The sequence below is a fragment of the Poeciliopsis prolifica genome, unplaced genomic scaffold (assembly GCF_027474105.1).
Source record: "Poeciliopsis prolifica strain line A6 unplaced genomic scaffold, Auburn_PproV2 SCAFFOLD018, whole genome shotgun sequence".
NCBI classification, from domain to species: domain Eukaryota; kingdom Metazoa; phylum Chordata; class Actinopteri; order Cyprinodontiformes; family Poeciliidae; genus Poeciliopsis; species Poeciliopsis prolifica.
In genome coordinates, this window is record NW_026562393.1 from 552,908 (window position 1) to 567,023 (window position 14,116).

General features: G+C 41.4%; 1 protein-coding gene across 2 annotated transcripts in view; it reads right to left on the reverse strand.

Moving 5' to 3' along the window:
* Positions 1-2,253: 2,253 nt before the first annotated feature.
* Positions 2,254-14,116, reverse strand: part of grid1b (glutamate receptor, ionotropic, delta 1b) — a 406,477-nt gene continuing 394,614 nt past the window's right edge. The window contains exons 17-18 of one of the 2 annotated variants that reach the window (XM_055042754.1): positions 11,147-11,285; positions 2,254-8,539 (exon numbers count right to left, since the gene is read on the reverse strand). In XM_055042754.1, the coding sequence (XP_054898729.1) occupies positions 8,073-8,539; positions 11,147-11,285 (606 nt within the window). In that variant the 3' untranslated portion in view covers positions 2,254-8,072. The remainder of the gene's footprint in view (positions 8,540-11,146; positions 11,286-14,116) is intronic. The other variant, XM_055042755.1, reaches the window with a different exon arrangement.

Consider the following 14,116-nt stretch of genomic DNA (forward strand, 5'->3'; position numbering starts at 1 on the left):
CTCACGCAGCTGGACCTGACTGCACATCCCTGGTACAAGGCATCAAATGATCAGAAGGAGGTCAGACTGGCTGCTCACGCAGAAAACCGTCGCAATTTCGTAGGCCGGAGATTCCTCAAAAGTGTTTGAAGCTGCACACACAGCGCTAAAACTGTGACTGCAGAAGTTAAAATGCACTAACTGAATATTTAAATATGAAAAATTTCCTCTAATTCTAGTGCAATGGCATCCATAAACATAGCAGCAGCGCACAGCTCGGGATTGGACCTCCAAACACATTGCATCACATGCAGCATCATGACACAATAGGTCAAAGGTGCAACTTATAAATCAGGCAAAAGAGCTGAACATCTTTCTCAGATATCCGCGACCTCTGCCGTCACCTCCTGTAGCAGTCGTTTGTCTGATGCCACGACGCCAGCAGGGCGGCCTGCCAGTTGACTGATCAGATATCCTCACCGTCAGCCCCGTCAGTTTGTCTTCCCAACCAGGTGGCACATGTAACCACTTAGTCAAATCAGTCGGGCAGCCTGTCCTCTGCCTGCTCAGACAGTCAGGGCTGTGACAGTCAAACGTGGCGTGAATGAGTTGAAAGCCAGGGCACAGCTGGCATCCTACACATCTTGTTGTGTCGCTTTAATTCCTCCTGCCGGTGCGTCAGACTAAATCTTACCCCTAATTGACAGAGTAGAGGATGTTTTGTGCCAGGATGCAAGAGAGAGAGACAGAGAGAGAGAGATGCATTCAAACATTCATGTCTGCCTCCGTTCAGAGTTCTGCAGTGCTGAGCTAATGATGTGGTGGCAAGCAGAATGCTTGGCGGAATGTCAAATATTTAAAAGCAGCACGCACGAATTCATCTACAATCTCAGAAACATTCGGAAGATATTTTCAATTATCAGCCGTTTCTCACCGATTGAAACTACATTGGATTGAAGCAATGAGGCTTCTGTAATATCACTCCGAGGCTCAGTTGTCAGGTGTTTGAATAACACCTAGAGCCAATTTGCACACTGTGCTTCTTAATGTAAGACACGTCTGAGCAGGTGAGATGGAAGGTCAGGGAACATCCTTCAGGCTGAATATAAATCAGGGAGAGATGGAAACGAGTATGCACGGGAGAAGAAGAAATGTTTCATTTGCTGTCAAATGTTAGAAGCAGACAAGTAGACATCATCCAGCTCAACTGACGTCAGCTTACTGTAATCTGTTAGCGCCTTACGATTAATTGGCGCCACCTGTTTGACATGGTGTGGAGATGTTGTCTTTAATATAACAGCTGAAAAGATGGCAAATTAAAAACATTTTAACGTCATTTTATGCTCATTATGCAAACACGGAAATCTAGGAATGTCAGCGGCTGATGAATTTTAACACGGTGTTTAACACATATTCAGATCTTTAACAGAAGATCCCAAACCTCCACCAAGCATGGAGAGAATCTTCTGTGAAATAGACTTGAAAGAAAACCCTACACTTATGCATCTGATTTGGACCGAGATAAATAAGTGTTTGATTATGTAGCTGACGACTTGAAAAACTGTTTTTATCTATATTGTCTGGTGAAACTTGTTCTTTCCGTCTGGCGTTTTTGGGCTCGAGCTCATCTGCACTGCCAAAGACATTCCACATCTTTGTGTCTCTTACATTCCTTGGTTTGGTATTAGAAAACTACAGTTTTCTCTCAAAAAATGCAGAGAAATAAACAAAATTTCTGGAAGTTCTGTTTCAGGCATCCAAAGTCAAACCCATCTATGACAACTTGTCTGATCAACTATCTATACTTTGTTTTATATCCCTTATATTTTTTTCACCCTTATGATTATTTTTCAAAGACAAAAAAGAAATTCTTCAACCATTATACTTTCATGCTGCTCCATTATTCTTTACATTTTATGAGAAGGAAAATGGCAGTCAGTCTCTTCTTCAGAGGGTTTTGTGTCACTTCGTTCAGTGAATCTTGGTGCAGCACAACCATTGTGCCGACTCACAGCCATCCTAACTCATCAATAGCTTTTGTGCACAAGGTGAACAGGTTTTTCAAAGGGCTTAGTTAATGTGAAACAGTGCAGTGTGAAAGCTAACCGGACCAAATGAAAATGTAACAAATGTTGCAGATTTATGTGAGAACCTGTTAGTGCAGGTTTTCACACCTGAAGACAATTTGCAAATGGAAAAAAAAAAATAAACACCTCAAAATATATTTTATATGCTCACCCAACAAAAATCCAGTCATTGACACGCCAGACGGACAAATGTGTAAACCATATTTCTTTATTAAAGATTAAGAAACTCCAAGCAGCATATTCATAAATAAAATAAGGATTTCCCACAGAGATGGACTCGTGACAGACGATCAGCGTTAACAGTTCGTGTCATCATCTCGATTCAGGGCGCTGGAGTTTGAACATAAAATCCACCTCTGCGTATCTGACCAACCGTAACCTCAGGGTCTCCACTCAGTCAGGACGTGAAGCACAGATTGGAAAGCAAACCGAAACACAAGATCAACTACTGACACCCATAGAAAACATCAATGTAGAGTCTGTTTGGACGGGAGTTGAAGTCCTTCTGGCGGATAAAAACACGTGGATCCACTTTGACGGATCCACTTTAGCACAGTGATATGCATCGTACACGTTCTGCCCTTGCAAATGAAGAAGTACTCACTTTTCTAATATTTGAAAATATTCATGGATATCTAATCGGCACAAAATATAACGAAATGAGTAAAAAGCTGAACATGATGAATCCCCCAATTTTTACGTGCTTCTGCAACTCATCACAATCTGAGTTCAAAGAAGAGATGATAAGATAATGATAAAACTAAAATCTTATTTTAGTTCTAAATCACCACAATAACCCTCGATTAATTTCAGTTACATTCGTACTACGAGGTTATCAGACTGTAATATGACATGTTTTCCGGCACATAAATTTCTCATTTGCTCCTTGTCACACCTTAAAATTAGATTGATACCACTTCAGATTAACAACACATTAGGTAATTTCATAATTATTTAGAAAACAAACCAGATCATTAAAGCACTGTGTGGAAGCTCTGTGTTCACTCTGACTTAACAGTTTACAGAATCATTTTAGACACCAATAACTTTGATTTTCTGTCTGATTTGTGCCCCACTCTTCTTTTGTGCTTAGTCGACCTCTCTAAACCTCCCACAATTATGTTTCAAACAGGTTGAGGTCTAGACTTTGACTGAGCCACAGCAACACCTCTCTATTCTTGTGTTTTGGCCATTCTGTTTTGTTTTGTCTTTGGCATGATTAACATGCCAAACATGTTAATCATGTTTGGTCATCATGATCCAAACATGTTGACCATGTTTGGATCAGGCTTCACCTGACAGACAGATGGCCTTACATCTGACTCTAGAACACACTGGTGCACAGCAGAGTTCATGGTTCAGCCATCAACTGTGAAGTGCTGAAGGCCTGTGGCTGTAAGAGAAGTCCCACATCCTGTCTGCCACAGTGCTGTTATGCAGTGGTTTGTTTCCTCTAGAGATGGTGAAGTGAGTTACAGTGAAACATCTCTACTTTGGCCTTCTCTGCTCAAAGGAAAGTTGCAGATAGGTCTTCAACCGTTCAACACAAGCCTCAATTCCTTGATGTTTGTTCTTGGGAACATGGCCGATTGTTCAAATGTTCTCTATTTAGGAATAATGTCTCTCTTAGTAGAATGATGGAATTCAATATTTGTAGTTGTGACCTAAATTACACCTGAGTCTACTCCATCGCAGAGTCTGCGAGACGTAAACGTTTTGCTCAGGTCGGGTGTGGGTCTCTGAATAATCCCAGCCAAGTTGCACCCAGATTGTGAGAAGAATGTGGCAGATGAAATGGAAGAAAAAAGACGACAAGGACTTAAAGCTTCTTTTAGAGAGATACAGTGAAGACAGATCTGGTATTTTCCCTGTGTGAATAATTTAACTTTCAGGGACACCAAGGATACAAAAATCTGCTTTGATATCCTAGTGAGAAATCCCTTGATTCTTCTTTTTTCTCGGTAGTTCAGCTTCCTAAGCTTTCTTCTAAATGTGTTGACAACCCCTAGGAAAACAATCATCAAACTTGCAAAGTTTCCACCAGTAGTTTGAAGTTTTACAGAATATACTGAACTGGGGCGAGGCAGGAGTTCATTATAGTTTAAATAAGAGGATGGGCTTGTCTGGGAGGCTCAAGTGGCTCATGTACAAAAGGAGATACGTTGGTGATTAAAAGTATTTTCTTTTCAAATTGTGAGTCATCATCAGCAGTACCTTTACACCACCTCGCTTGTTTTCCTAAACACATTTCTGAAACAGTTTGTTTTGCATTCATCTCAATATTACCACACTAGTTCTGATTTGTGAACACGTATGGTTTGAAGTGCATGCTATCTTACTTTTTTATGATGGCATCTTGACCTTGCTCTGATCTGGTCATCTTTAATGTAGCTGATAAATTCAGTTTAATCAGTAGAATGCACAGGTTTTGAATAGCCACATTTCAGACATGATTGTAATTGTTATTATTATTATAATTTTTTGACTAAATTCAAAATCGTTTTGAGAATTTCTCTCCATTTGGGCTTGAGAGTGTGTTTGTATTGATGAAGGAACTTCCAGCAAAAAGAGTAAAGTGATGCAGTACGTTTCTTAGAAAACCCCAATTGCTTAGATACAAAACGGCTTCTACAGTAATCCATCTGCAATCTTCGTCCTTGTCAAGGTGGATAAGTGGAGACAACACAAAAAGAAACAAGCAGTTTAAATAACATCAGTATCATCAGCAAAACATAGAACGTCTTGATTTTAGATTGTGGGTTACATCTACTTTCTGCAGGAGAAAAAAACAAAAATCAAACCTGATGTCCCATCTCCAGAAAGGAGGCTCTTCGTTCCTGCAAGTCAAAGTCTCTTTACTTCTTCTTTTCCGCATTAGTGCGTGAGGAATGGGAACCCGTCAAAGGCGAGTCGGTCTGCTCCGTGCCGCTTTCTGGCTGTTAATGTCCTGAAAACTCTACCGTGAGCGATCAGCAGGCTTCCAAACAGCCCACTCTGGCAAATGAAAATGAAGTCAAAACTCATTAGGCCTATAAATGCACATTAATCGCACTTATGACAGCAAAAATGCCGGGGTGAAGTGTGGGCTTTAGATTTCCTTTTAAACAGTTTTCTTTCAAGGCTCGTTATAATATTCTGAGGAGGGAGAAGAAGAAAGAAAGAAAAAAAAACATTCGGCAAACGTGGTGAAACTTCCTCTGTTTTACGAGTAGCTGGGCTTTGGCACCTGCTGAATCGCCTCCATCGTGAGCCTGTGATTGCACTTTGGATAATGACGCCCTCCGTCATCCCCTCAGGTGATAATGGACCTCATTAGGAATGACTTGGGGGAATATGAGGCCTCGGTCATTTTGCCCTCCCTCCTGATGACTACTGAGAAAAAGCTCAATACAAGTGACAATAACTTTTCTGGTTGAAAAAAAAAATATTTATATCATTTTAATATTCTGGTTAATTACACTAAGCTAAAGGTGAGAGACTCTTAGGCTGCGCTCACACTAGCAACTGTTGTCTGTTACTTTTGCATAATAATTCGAGATCAGGTCGTTTTCTGCAAGCTTTGGCATAACTGGGTTTGGAATTGTGTTCCAGCTCAATTTGATCAGGAAGAAAAAAAAAATTCATCCAAGTTTCAGTTGACAGAAATGGGCTTTTTGTCTGCGTTGCTGATCACCTGCAACATTTTATGGACCGACCCAAACTGTGTCGGTTCTTAATGGCTGAAATTAAACTTCTTCCAATTAAAAAGAAAATGCCATGTTTCTTTCTTTTTCTTTTGTCTTTCAACGTCTGGGAAGTTTGGAAAAGTGTGTAGCTTTAATTCGATAGTTTTTCATATGGCCTCAAGAATGCTGATGATGGATTTTCTTAGAATAACGAAAGTTCTTTGTTATTCTTTGAAATTCAGTTAGATGAATGAAAATGTAAAAATTTTTAAATCACTACTGGATAAGTGTTAGACATGGTCCTATCACTGATAACAAGGTATTGCAGGGTCTTCGTATTGTTTAAAGTAATATTAAACAATAATTAGGAACCTCCTAGCAGCTGACTGACAGCCCTACCAGAGCAGATAGCCTGATAACCAGCTAGGATAAGCCGATGTATCAAAACCTAAATAAATGCAGGAATAGTGTTAAAGCATTTATATCAAAAAAATCCCATTCCAGTCCTCAGGGGCAGAAGCCCAGCAGGATCCAACTGTCTTCTCATCTTGTCGTCGAGTTCTGCAGAGACCCATTAATAAACTATTCATTTGAAGTGGGATTGTTGAATTAGGGAAACATCCAAAACATTCAGGACTCCAGCTGCTTAGGCCTCGGATTGGGGAAAACTAAAGTGGATATAGTCATTTATTTTTAGTTTGAATTTGGCTGTCGCCACAAGATGGTAAAACCTTCTTAAAAAGGTAGAAACATGTTGAAAAACATCAGATTGCCGATGGTTACATTTGATTATCAAGTCAGGTTGTTAGCTGCTTACTGGGATTAGAAACAACAACAAAAAAGTTATATTTATAAGTTTGGATAGTACTTTTTGCTTTAGCAGATTATCCTATTAAAAAATGTAGGGAGGTGCTAATTGTCAGGTACTTCTTGGTGAAATACTGAAAAAAACTGACTTCCTTGCTCCACTGGTTAAGTGCAACAAAATTGAGAAGTATTATTGGAATATACCATCTTCATTTATGGGCATTTGAGTAAAAGAAAGGATGAAAGTTTGAGGCATGTACATTTATGCATCAATTGTGATCAGTTTCTGCTTTTTGTATCAAGCACCGTCTCCTTTGTTTTGTAGGATAGGGAACCGAGGTCAGTTTGTAGAAGGAAAGAAAAAAAAGAAATAGCAATCAGTCAAAATCGGAACTGAGGAAACATAAAGTCAGTTAGCTTCGATAAACCCAATCAGCACAACTGTAAACAAGTCAGAGCTGGATATATTCCATTTGAAGAGGAAATTTTCGTGTTTATATCGTAAAAACCCAAATTAGGACTCAACGTCTAACAGCGATAAAGTCGAAGTTCTCCCTCGGATTACAGGCAGCGTCGGTGTGATCACAGCCTGCAGTCTTCACCTTCTTGCTCTACTATTCCTTTCATTCATCTTTTTCTAAAGTGACGACAAATAGAAAATGTCCATATAAACAATAAATTCAACGGTGTGAAACAAAAACATACAAAAACCGTTTACAGTGGATGTAACAAATAAAAGACAGATGTCGACCTCGGCTTTGAAATGAAAAGACAATTTTAAAAAATAGGCCTTCGCTCGCTGCGCTTTGCTTTGAAGGCCTAATAAAAATAAAAAAATAAAAAAAACAAGTCTATTTTATAGTAACACAAAAGGGGGAAAAGTGACAATTTATGTCCGATGCGTCTGAAGGTCTACTGGATATAGGTTTGGTACAGAGGTGCATAACAGTGGGTGTCCAACACTACAACGTCCCCTAGAGCAATGCATCATGGGTAGTCGTTTACACTGATGAGTTGTGGCAAGAGACATCGTTTAATTTCGGCACTTAGAAAACAATCACGATGAAATCCGCGTCATTGTTTTTAATTGAACAAAATTTACAAAGCCATTCAAACAGTCAGAACGTTTCATCAATGTATAGATATAGATTTTTTATCTTTTTTGCGTTTTATAACTCAACTTCAAAAATTGAGAATATTCAAAATACACTTTGACCTCACTCATTGTCTCGATATTTACAGATATGTACAGAAAAAAATTACAGCCCGTCCAGAACCCGTCTGCTCGCCCCGGTCCCCTCCCCATCCCTCATGCCCCACAAACCCCACATACACCCATTTTTTTTCCTCTTTTAAACGTATTCTCTGAACGGATGACAGGATACAAAATGTTTTTAATTTATACATGTTTTTCCCTTCTAAGGCTGCCCAACCCACCTCCCATGCCGATCTGGGTAAAGTCCAGAGCGGCCGCCACCCACACCCTTCCACCCCCGTCCCATCCTGTCTCTATATGGATGTACTGTGGGTGGGATCAATGGCTTCGGGTATGGGTCCTGCGGAGACTGCCTGGTAGGACATTGGCATGGGTGTCTTGCCAGGGCTCTGCCGGAAGAGCCCCCCGTTGGGAGCCCGGTGTTTGCACTGCATGGTGCCGCTGAGGCTGGTGCTGCTGAGAGGGTGGTGCAGGGGCAACGTGGTGCTGCCAGGGCCCTGGGACGGGGGCAGTGTCCTGCCTAGGGTCCCCCCATGGTGAGGGTGGGGAAGAGGGGGAGGTGGGGGTCCCTCCCCGGGCAGGTAGGTGGTCACAGTGAGGGCCGAGGGCGGGTAGTCCCGCACGGACTCCGGCCCCGGAACCAGAGAGGCCTGGCTGGGCTGCATGCTGCCGATGTCCAGCGCAGAGATCTCGATAGAGGGACCGGGGATCTGCTTGTGGGCCAAGTCCTCGTCCAAAAGACTGTTCATACGACGATGCACCTGTTCCAGATTCACCTCCTTGTCCTACAAGAGGAGGGAGTGGGGGGTGAGGAGGTGGGGTGGAGGAGGACAGAGGGGAGACAGGGGGAGAAAGGGAGGGGAGGAGGGACACAGAGGCTGAGATTGGCGATGGGTCGGTTTCTCCGACTGATTCAGCTCTGCTGATGCTCCATGCATTCCTAATCAGGCAGTGTTTGTGATGGATGCCAGCTGATAACTGACTCCATTCTGTGGTTTGGGTTGAAAAGCCCAGCGAGAACTGAGGCCACAGGAACCAATATGTGTGTGTACTTTGAAATCAAACTTGGCCAGAGAGTATTAAATGTTTGATGCGTGAAGTGGGGGGGATGGGAAACAAAGAAGATAAAAAAATAAAAAAAACAATCCTGGGGCCAAACTGACGGGCAGGAGATTGTTGAAGAGCTGTCTGCTGTTACTTAGCTTCTTGCTAAACATGATGGCTCTTTTATTCCCCCTTAAGATTTATCCAAACCTTCATGTGTCAGATAAACACATAAAAGTTTAAGCTTTTCAGATTTATGACTATTTCTCCAGGTTTTTCTCTCCCCTCCGTGGCATGCTTTCCCTCCCTGCCCTTGGAGCTGCTCCGTGCAGCAGGACTGCAGAATCAGTTCCCTATCAGAACAATTTAATCAAAACATTGGCTGACGCTGCATCTCCTGCTGATTGCAGTCATGCATACTTGTTAGGCATTAATAGACACTTCAGTGTTTCCCTGTTGAACCGCAGTACACTGGGTTAAGGGAAGGTAAAGGACAAACAGGCGGGGGTGAGAGGAGGAGGGAGTGAGAGATGGAAGGCATGACCAGCATATTAAGCAGGCCTGGGAGCTTTGAATCCAGATTTTCCTCCATGGATGTTTGTTTGTGGCATGTGCAGCCACAGCGCAGCCACTTGGCGTTTGGGGAGAATTTAAAGTAACTTTATTCACTTTCCAACAAGCACATGAGGTCAGTTCCTGAACGCGAGCCCCGTTTGGCTCCAGGATCAGATTCAACTCGACAAACGATATTAGTCACACTGACACAATGCAAGTGTTACATCTGCACTCCGTATTAAAGCGCACATGTTCAGGTTCCGTCTTGTTTCAGAGGCACAACATTTTATACATAACCAAGGCATGCACTCCCTGCTTCTACCCCTCAATGCAGCCTGTAGCGGCCTTTCCAAAGCAATGTTGTCCCTCTGGTAAAAATGAGTTAAGGATCCAGAGGCATTCCCACTTAAATGTTGCAAAGCTCTAAATTTAAAGCAGCCAGGTGTAGGTGAGGACTTCACGAAGATCTGCTTTCAACTTTTGCTCATAGAACATGTTGCTTGAGCAGGTGCATTTGAATGATCCCACTCGAGTCTCGCGGTACAGCTCTCTGAGCCAATTAAAACATCTCAGCCCTGGCTATTCTTCTGGCAGACTGGCACCTCATTAAAAATATGTTTTTTTAGGGAGTGTCAGGTTGGGAGCCAGCCAAGATAAATAAACGCCTGAGATTAAACCTTAGCCGGTTGTTAAAAGTCAGACGGGCGATGTAAGTGCAGATGGAAGGGAGAGTAGGCTGGGGGAGAAAGGGTGGGCAAAAAAAATAACAAAAAAAAAAAAAAAAAAAAAAAACAACAGCTGCGTGAAAGCCTCCATTAATTTTGAAAACAAACAGCTCTGGTAATAAGGGGTCCCAGTGGGAGGGCATTTGAAATCATTTTGCCTCCTGCCACTTTGTAAATACAGTAACTGTGGAGTGGATTGTGCTCCAAAGCGATAAAGAGAGTTTCTGATTGGTAGATTCAAGTGGTCTTGTAAAATATTTAAACTTCACCAGAGGAGCTGTTTTTTTTTAACTCGCCCATTGCCTCACGTCAACCTTTACTCTGCGGTCTCCACCTCTGAGATGATGACCTATCATCTCTTTTGTTTGTTTGTTTGTTTGTTTGTTAAAGGTTTCGTGACGGAACACCAGTGGTTGTCTTATTAGTAGACAACCAGCCCAGATCAGATAACCCCTACAATACTGCTGATATATTTTTTCAAATAACTCTGTATTTGGAGATGAAGCATGGTTCACAATGCTAACACGTTCATCATTTGTTCACCACTCCTGAAACGGCAGCAAAAAAGGTCAGAGGTGAGCTGTTTGAAATTCGTTCACACACTTAAAAGATGATCAAACAAAACATAAAAGAGGGGGAAAACACAAAAATAATGTCACAACCGAGAGGGTTTCTTATGAAGGAAGGATCACTGCTGCTGGTGAGATGATTCCAGTTCAGTGTCTGATGAACAGATGAGACTGATAAAACTTTAGGTTGTTGTGTCATAATTAGCTGCTGCTAAAAACAAACTGAAAACCAGTTTTTGCTATTTGACCTCGAAACATTTCTATTTAAAATTTCAAAGAAATTTGTTACATTTCCCCTAATCTATTGACGTCTTCAAGGTGGATACTGGGCTTGATTTCAGATTAAGAAGTGAAAGATTCGCCTCAATCAAGCACATTTCTGCTCAGATTACACCAGAAATAAGTCCACCTAAAATCAAAAAAAGAGCTCTGCGTCGGCACAGAAATTGATCATTTGTTCGGGTTTATTTGGATGGTTGCATATGAGCTCTAATCTGACCTGTATCAATTGCTTCTGCTTCATCCCAGCCTCTCTCTCTGTCTGTCCAAATGTCCCTCCTCCCCTCCGATGAAGCAGTTGTAATGTCATTATATGTCAATGGACCAGAAACCCTTGCCAGTCTGTAATCCTTAGTGACCTGCACGAGATCATAGACAGTCAAGTGTAAATAGAGAGATGAAGAGGAGAGGTGAAGAGAGGGAGAGGAGAGAGAAGACGGGTGTCCACATTGACATATAATCTGCAGCATGACGTGACACAGTGACAGCAACAGGTAGGAGTTAAAGAGACAAGGGCACTAAAGGCCGACACAGAATTGTCTGCTCACACTTTAGTTTATGGATCCACATCAAAGCTTTATCCGATCACTTGACAGAGGTCACATGGTGCAGATCTATTCTGCCTGTGGCTGGAGATGAAACTCAGCCGAAGTCCTGACACCACAACACACAGCATACGCTACCGGTTCATGCTACAGGGGTCTGACAGCTGGTTTAGTCTTAGATCCTGACGACCCAACCAAGGTCACAACCCCTCGGTTGTATAATTGCTACATTCTGTCCACATACGATTCAGATTGTTGACAAAGATTTTGTTTTAAAATGCCAAAAACTTATCTTTATTCTACTTTAGACATGAAGCAAGTGGTTGGGGTTGAGCAAGTGTTGTTATAGATTCAATGGCGGGTCAAACGTTTGTTGTTTCCTGATGTTTGGGCAGTGCTGTGATTCATTGGAAATGCAGATCTATGAAGAAGATTGTTCTGGCATCGTTATGGGTCTGGTCAATTATTTGACTCTGCCCTGAACTGTGCAGGTTGGGCGTAACTGTGTGCACCCTTAGAATCACAAATGCGTGTTCACTAGATCCCAACTCTGGTCCTCAAGCTACCCTGCGTGTTTTGATTTAGCTGCTGCAGTAAGAGAAGGTTGCGCCATTATTTGAATCAGGTGTGCTGGAAGTGAGACACGTTTGTGGGCGTATTCACATCATCCCGGTTTAGTCCGCTTTAATGGTAATCTAGTCTGTTTCCCATTAAAATCTGGTTCATGTGGTGATGTGTGAATGTGCAATCAAACCTTTATGTGGACTAAGAAAAAGTGAACTCTGGTCCGCCTAAAATTCTATGTCTCAGTTTGAAGTGAACTCTGGCACAATTCAAATTCATATGTGGATGTAAACTGCTTCAAAAGAAGGAAGTGAACTATACCACAGGACTTTTAGGGTAGATAAATCTAGCGATAGAGGGAGAAACGGCTTGTGGCCTTTTACCAAAGACAAAACAGCTAAAATCTGATGTGTCTCCATTTTTGTTTGCATTTTGAGAAGGAAAATCCAAACATGTTTTCTTCTGAGTTTTTCCTGTTGCTTTCTCTGGTAATTTTTGGTGCGGCGACACCAGACGTATGGTGGAGAGGAACAGGTTTTTCATTTGGTTTGTATTGTTTGACACAATAAAATAACCCAAAATAGAGAGAGAGAGAACTGCTTCAGCTGAAAATATAAAACAAATGTTGCAATTTTGGTCCTTAATTTTAAAAAAGTGTACTGGACTCACCCTAAAACAGCGTGGGTATTTGATGGCCAGGGGTGGGAATCGCAGCTCAAGTTGTTGATTTGTTGGCGAGAGAAAATGCAATATTTTATCTGACTCTTACTCAAAAAGTAAAGTGTGTTCAAAACATACACTGAAGGAATATCCATGAATGCTTTGAGTGACATCCCCACACTTATCCAGGAGGCATTTCTGGGTGGAAAACATGAACATTAATGTGTTAAACAAAAACAAAAAACTACTGGGAAGAGCACTTGGTTAAATTGCTGTCATTTTAAAGCCTCCAGACCCTTGACTTAATTTGTGTCTGAACTGTGGTGAAACACTTTTTTAAAGGACGTTGCTGACTTTTCATCTTGTTGGAGTTCTCAAATGCATTTCACACTAATTACTGGATTTTGTTTGAAGATCCCATTCGCTATGGAAGCCAGATTTTCCTACGTTCTGATGACTTAAATGCTGCTAGCTTTAAACATGAAGCAGCTGCTCACACACACGAGTTAGTTCAAAAAAATTTTTTGATGATCCTCTCATTCTGCCGTCTTACAGCTACAATGGTCCTCTACGGAGGAAACATTTGTACATTTAAGGCTGAACAAGAGGTCAGAGGATGCAAATTTAAAGAATCATTCTCAAAAAATCAGTAAACCAAATCATTAACATGTGGTTTGTTTGTATGTGTGGGTGTCTTGACATACATTTTTGTTAAGATGGAAAGTTTTTTGAATTATTTTTAATACTTGTAAAAAAGCTTTCGCAGGTTTATGCGGCTCAACACCGGGTGATACTGGCAACGGAGGTCGACAGTTCCAGCTTCCATCGGCACATTAAACGTTTTGGGCACTGAACCCTATTGCAAGACAAGACTCTGACATGTTTTTAGAAGTGTTGACATTTACTGGCATCATTTCCGACTGAGAATTTTTTTTTCTTTATGTTAAATGCTATTTTCATGTTATGTTAGCTGCCAAAAGTGACTATTTTTTCTTTTCACTGTATGCATTTGGCATTAGTCAATATGTGATTATTGTACCATGTCAGACCATAATAAAAATCGAAGTACAACTCTTTGCTTTAGGTTAAAAATGACACTAATTAACCCCTTTAACCCCTGGAAGAAAAAAAAACAGCACACAGGCATTCGGCTGCATATCAAGGGGTTTTAAAGGACGTTGCTTACTTTTCATCTTGTTGGAGTTCTCAAATGCATTTCATACTAATTACTGGATTTTGTTTGAAGATCTCATTCGCTATGGAAATACCGTGCAAGAGTGGATTTTTTTTCGTGCTTGTCACCTAAAAGCTAATCCACGGCCAAAACCAGCTCTCCATGGAAGCAGCAGATGGCTCTGGGTCAAAGGTGCTGACACATCCGCTGCTGTTGCACAAGTCAAACCCTGGTTAAAGGGTTACCT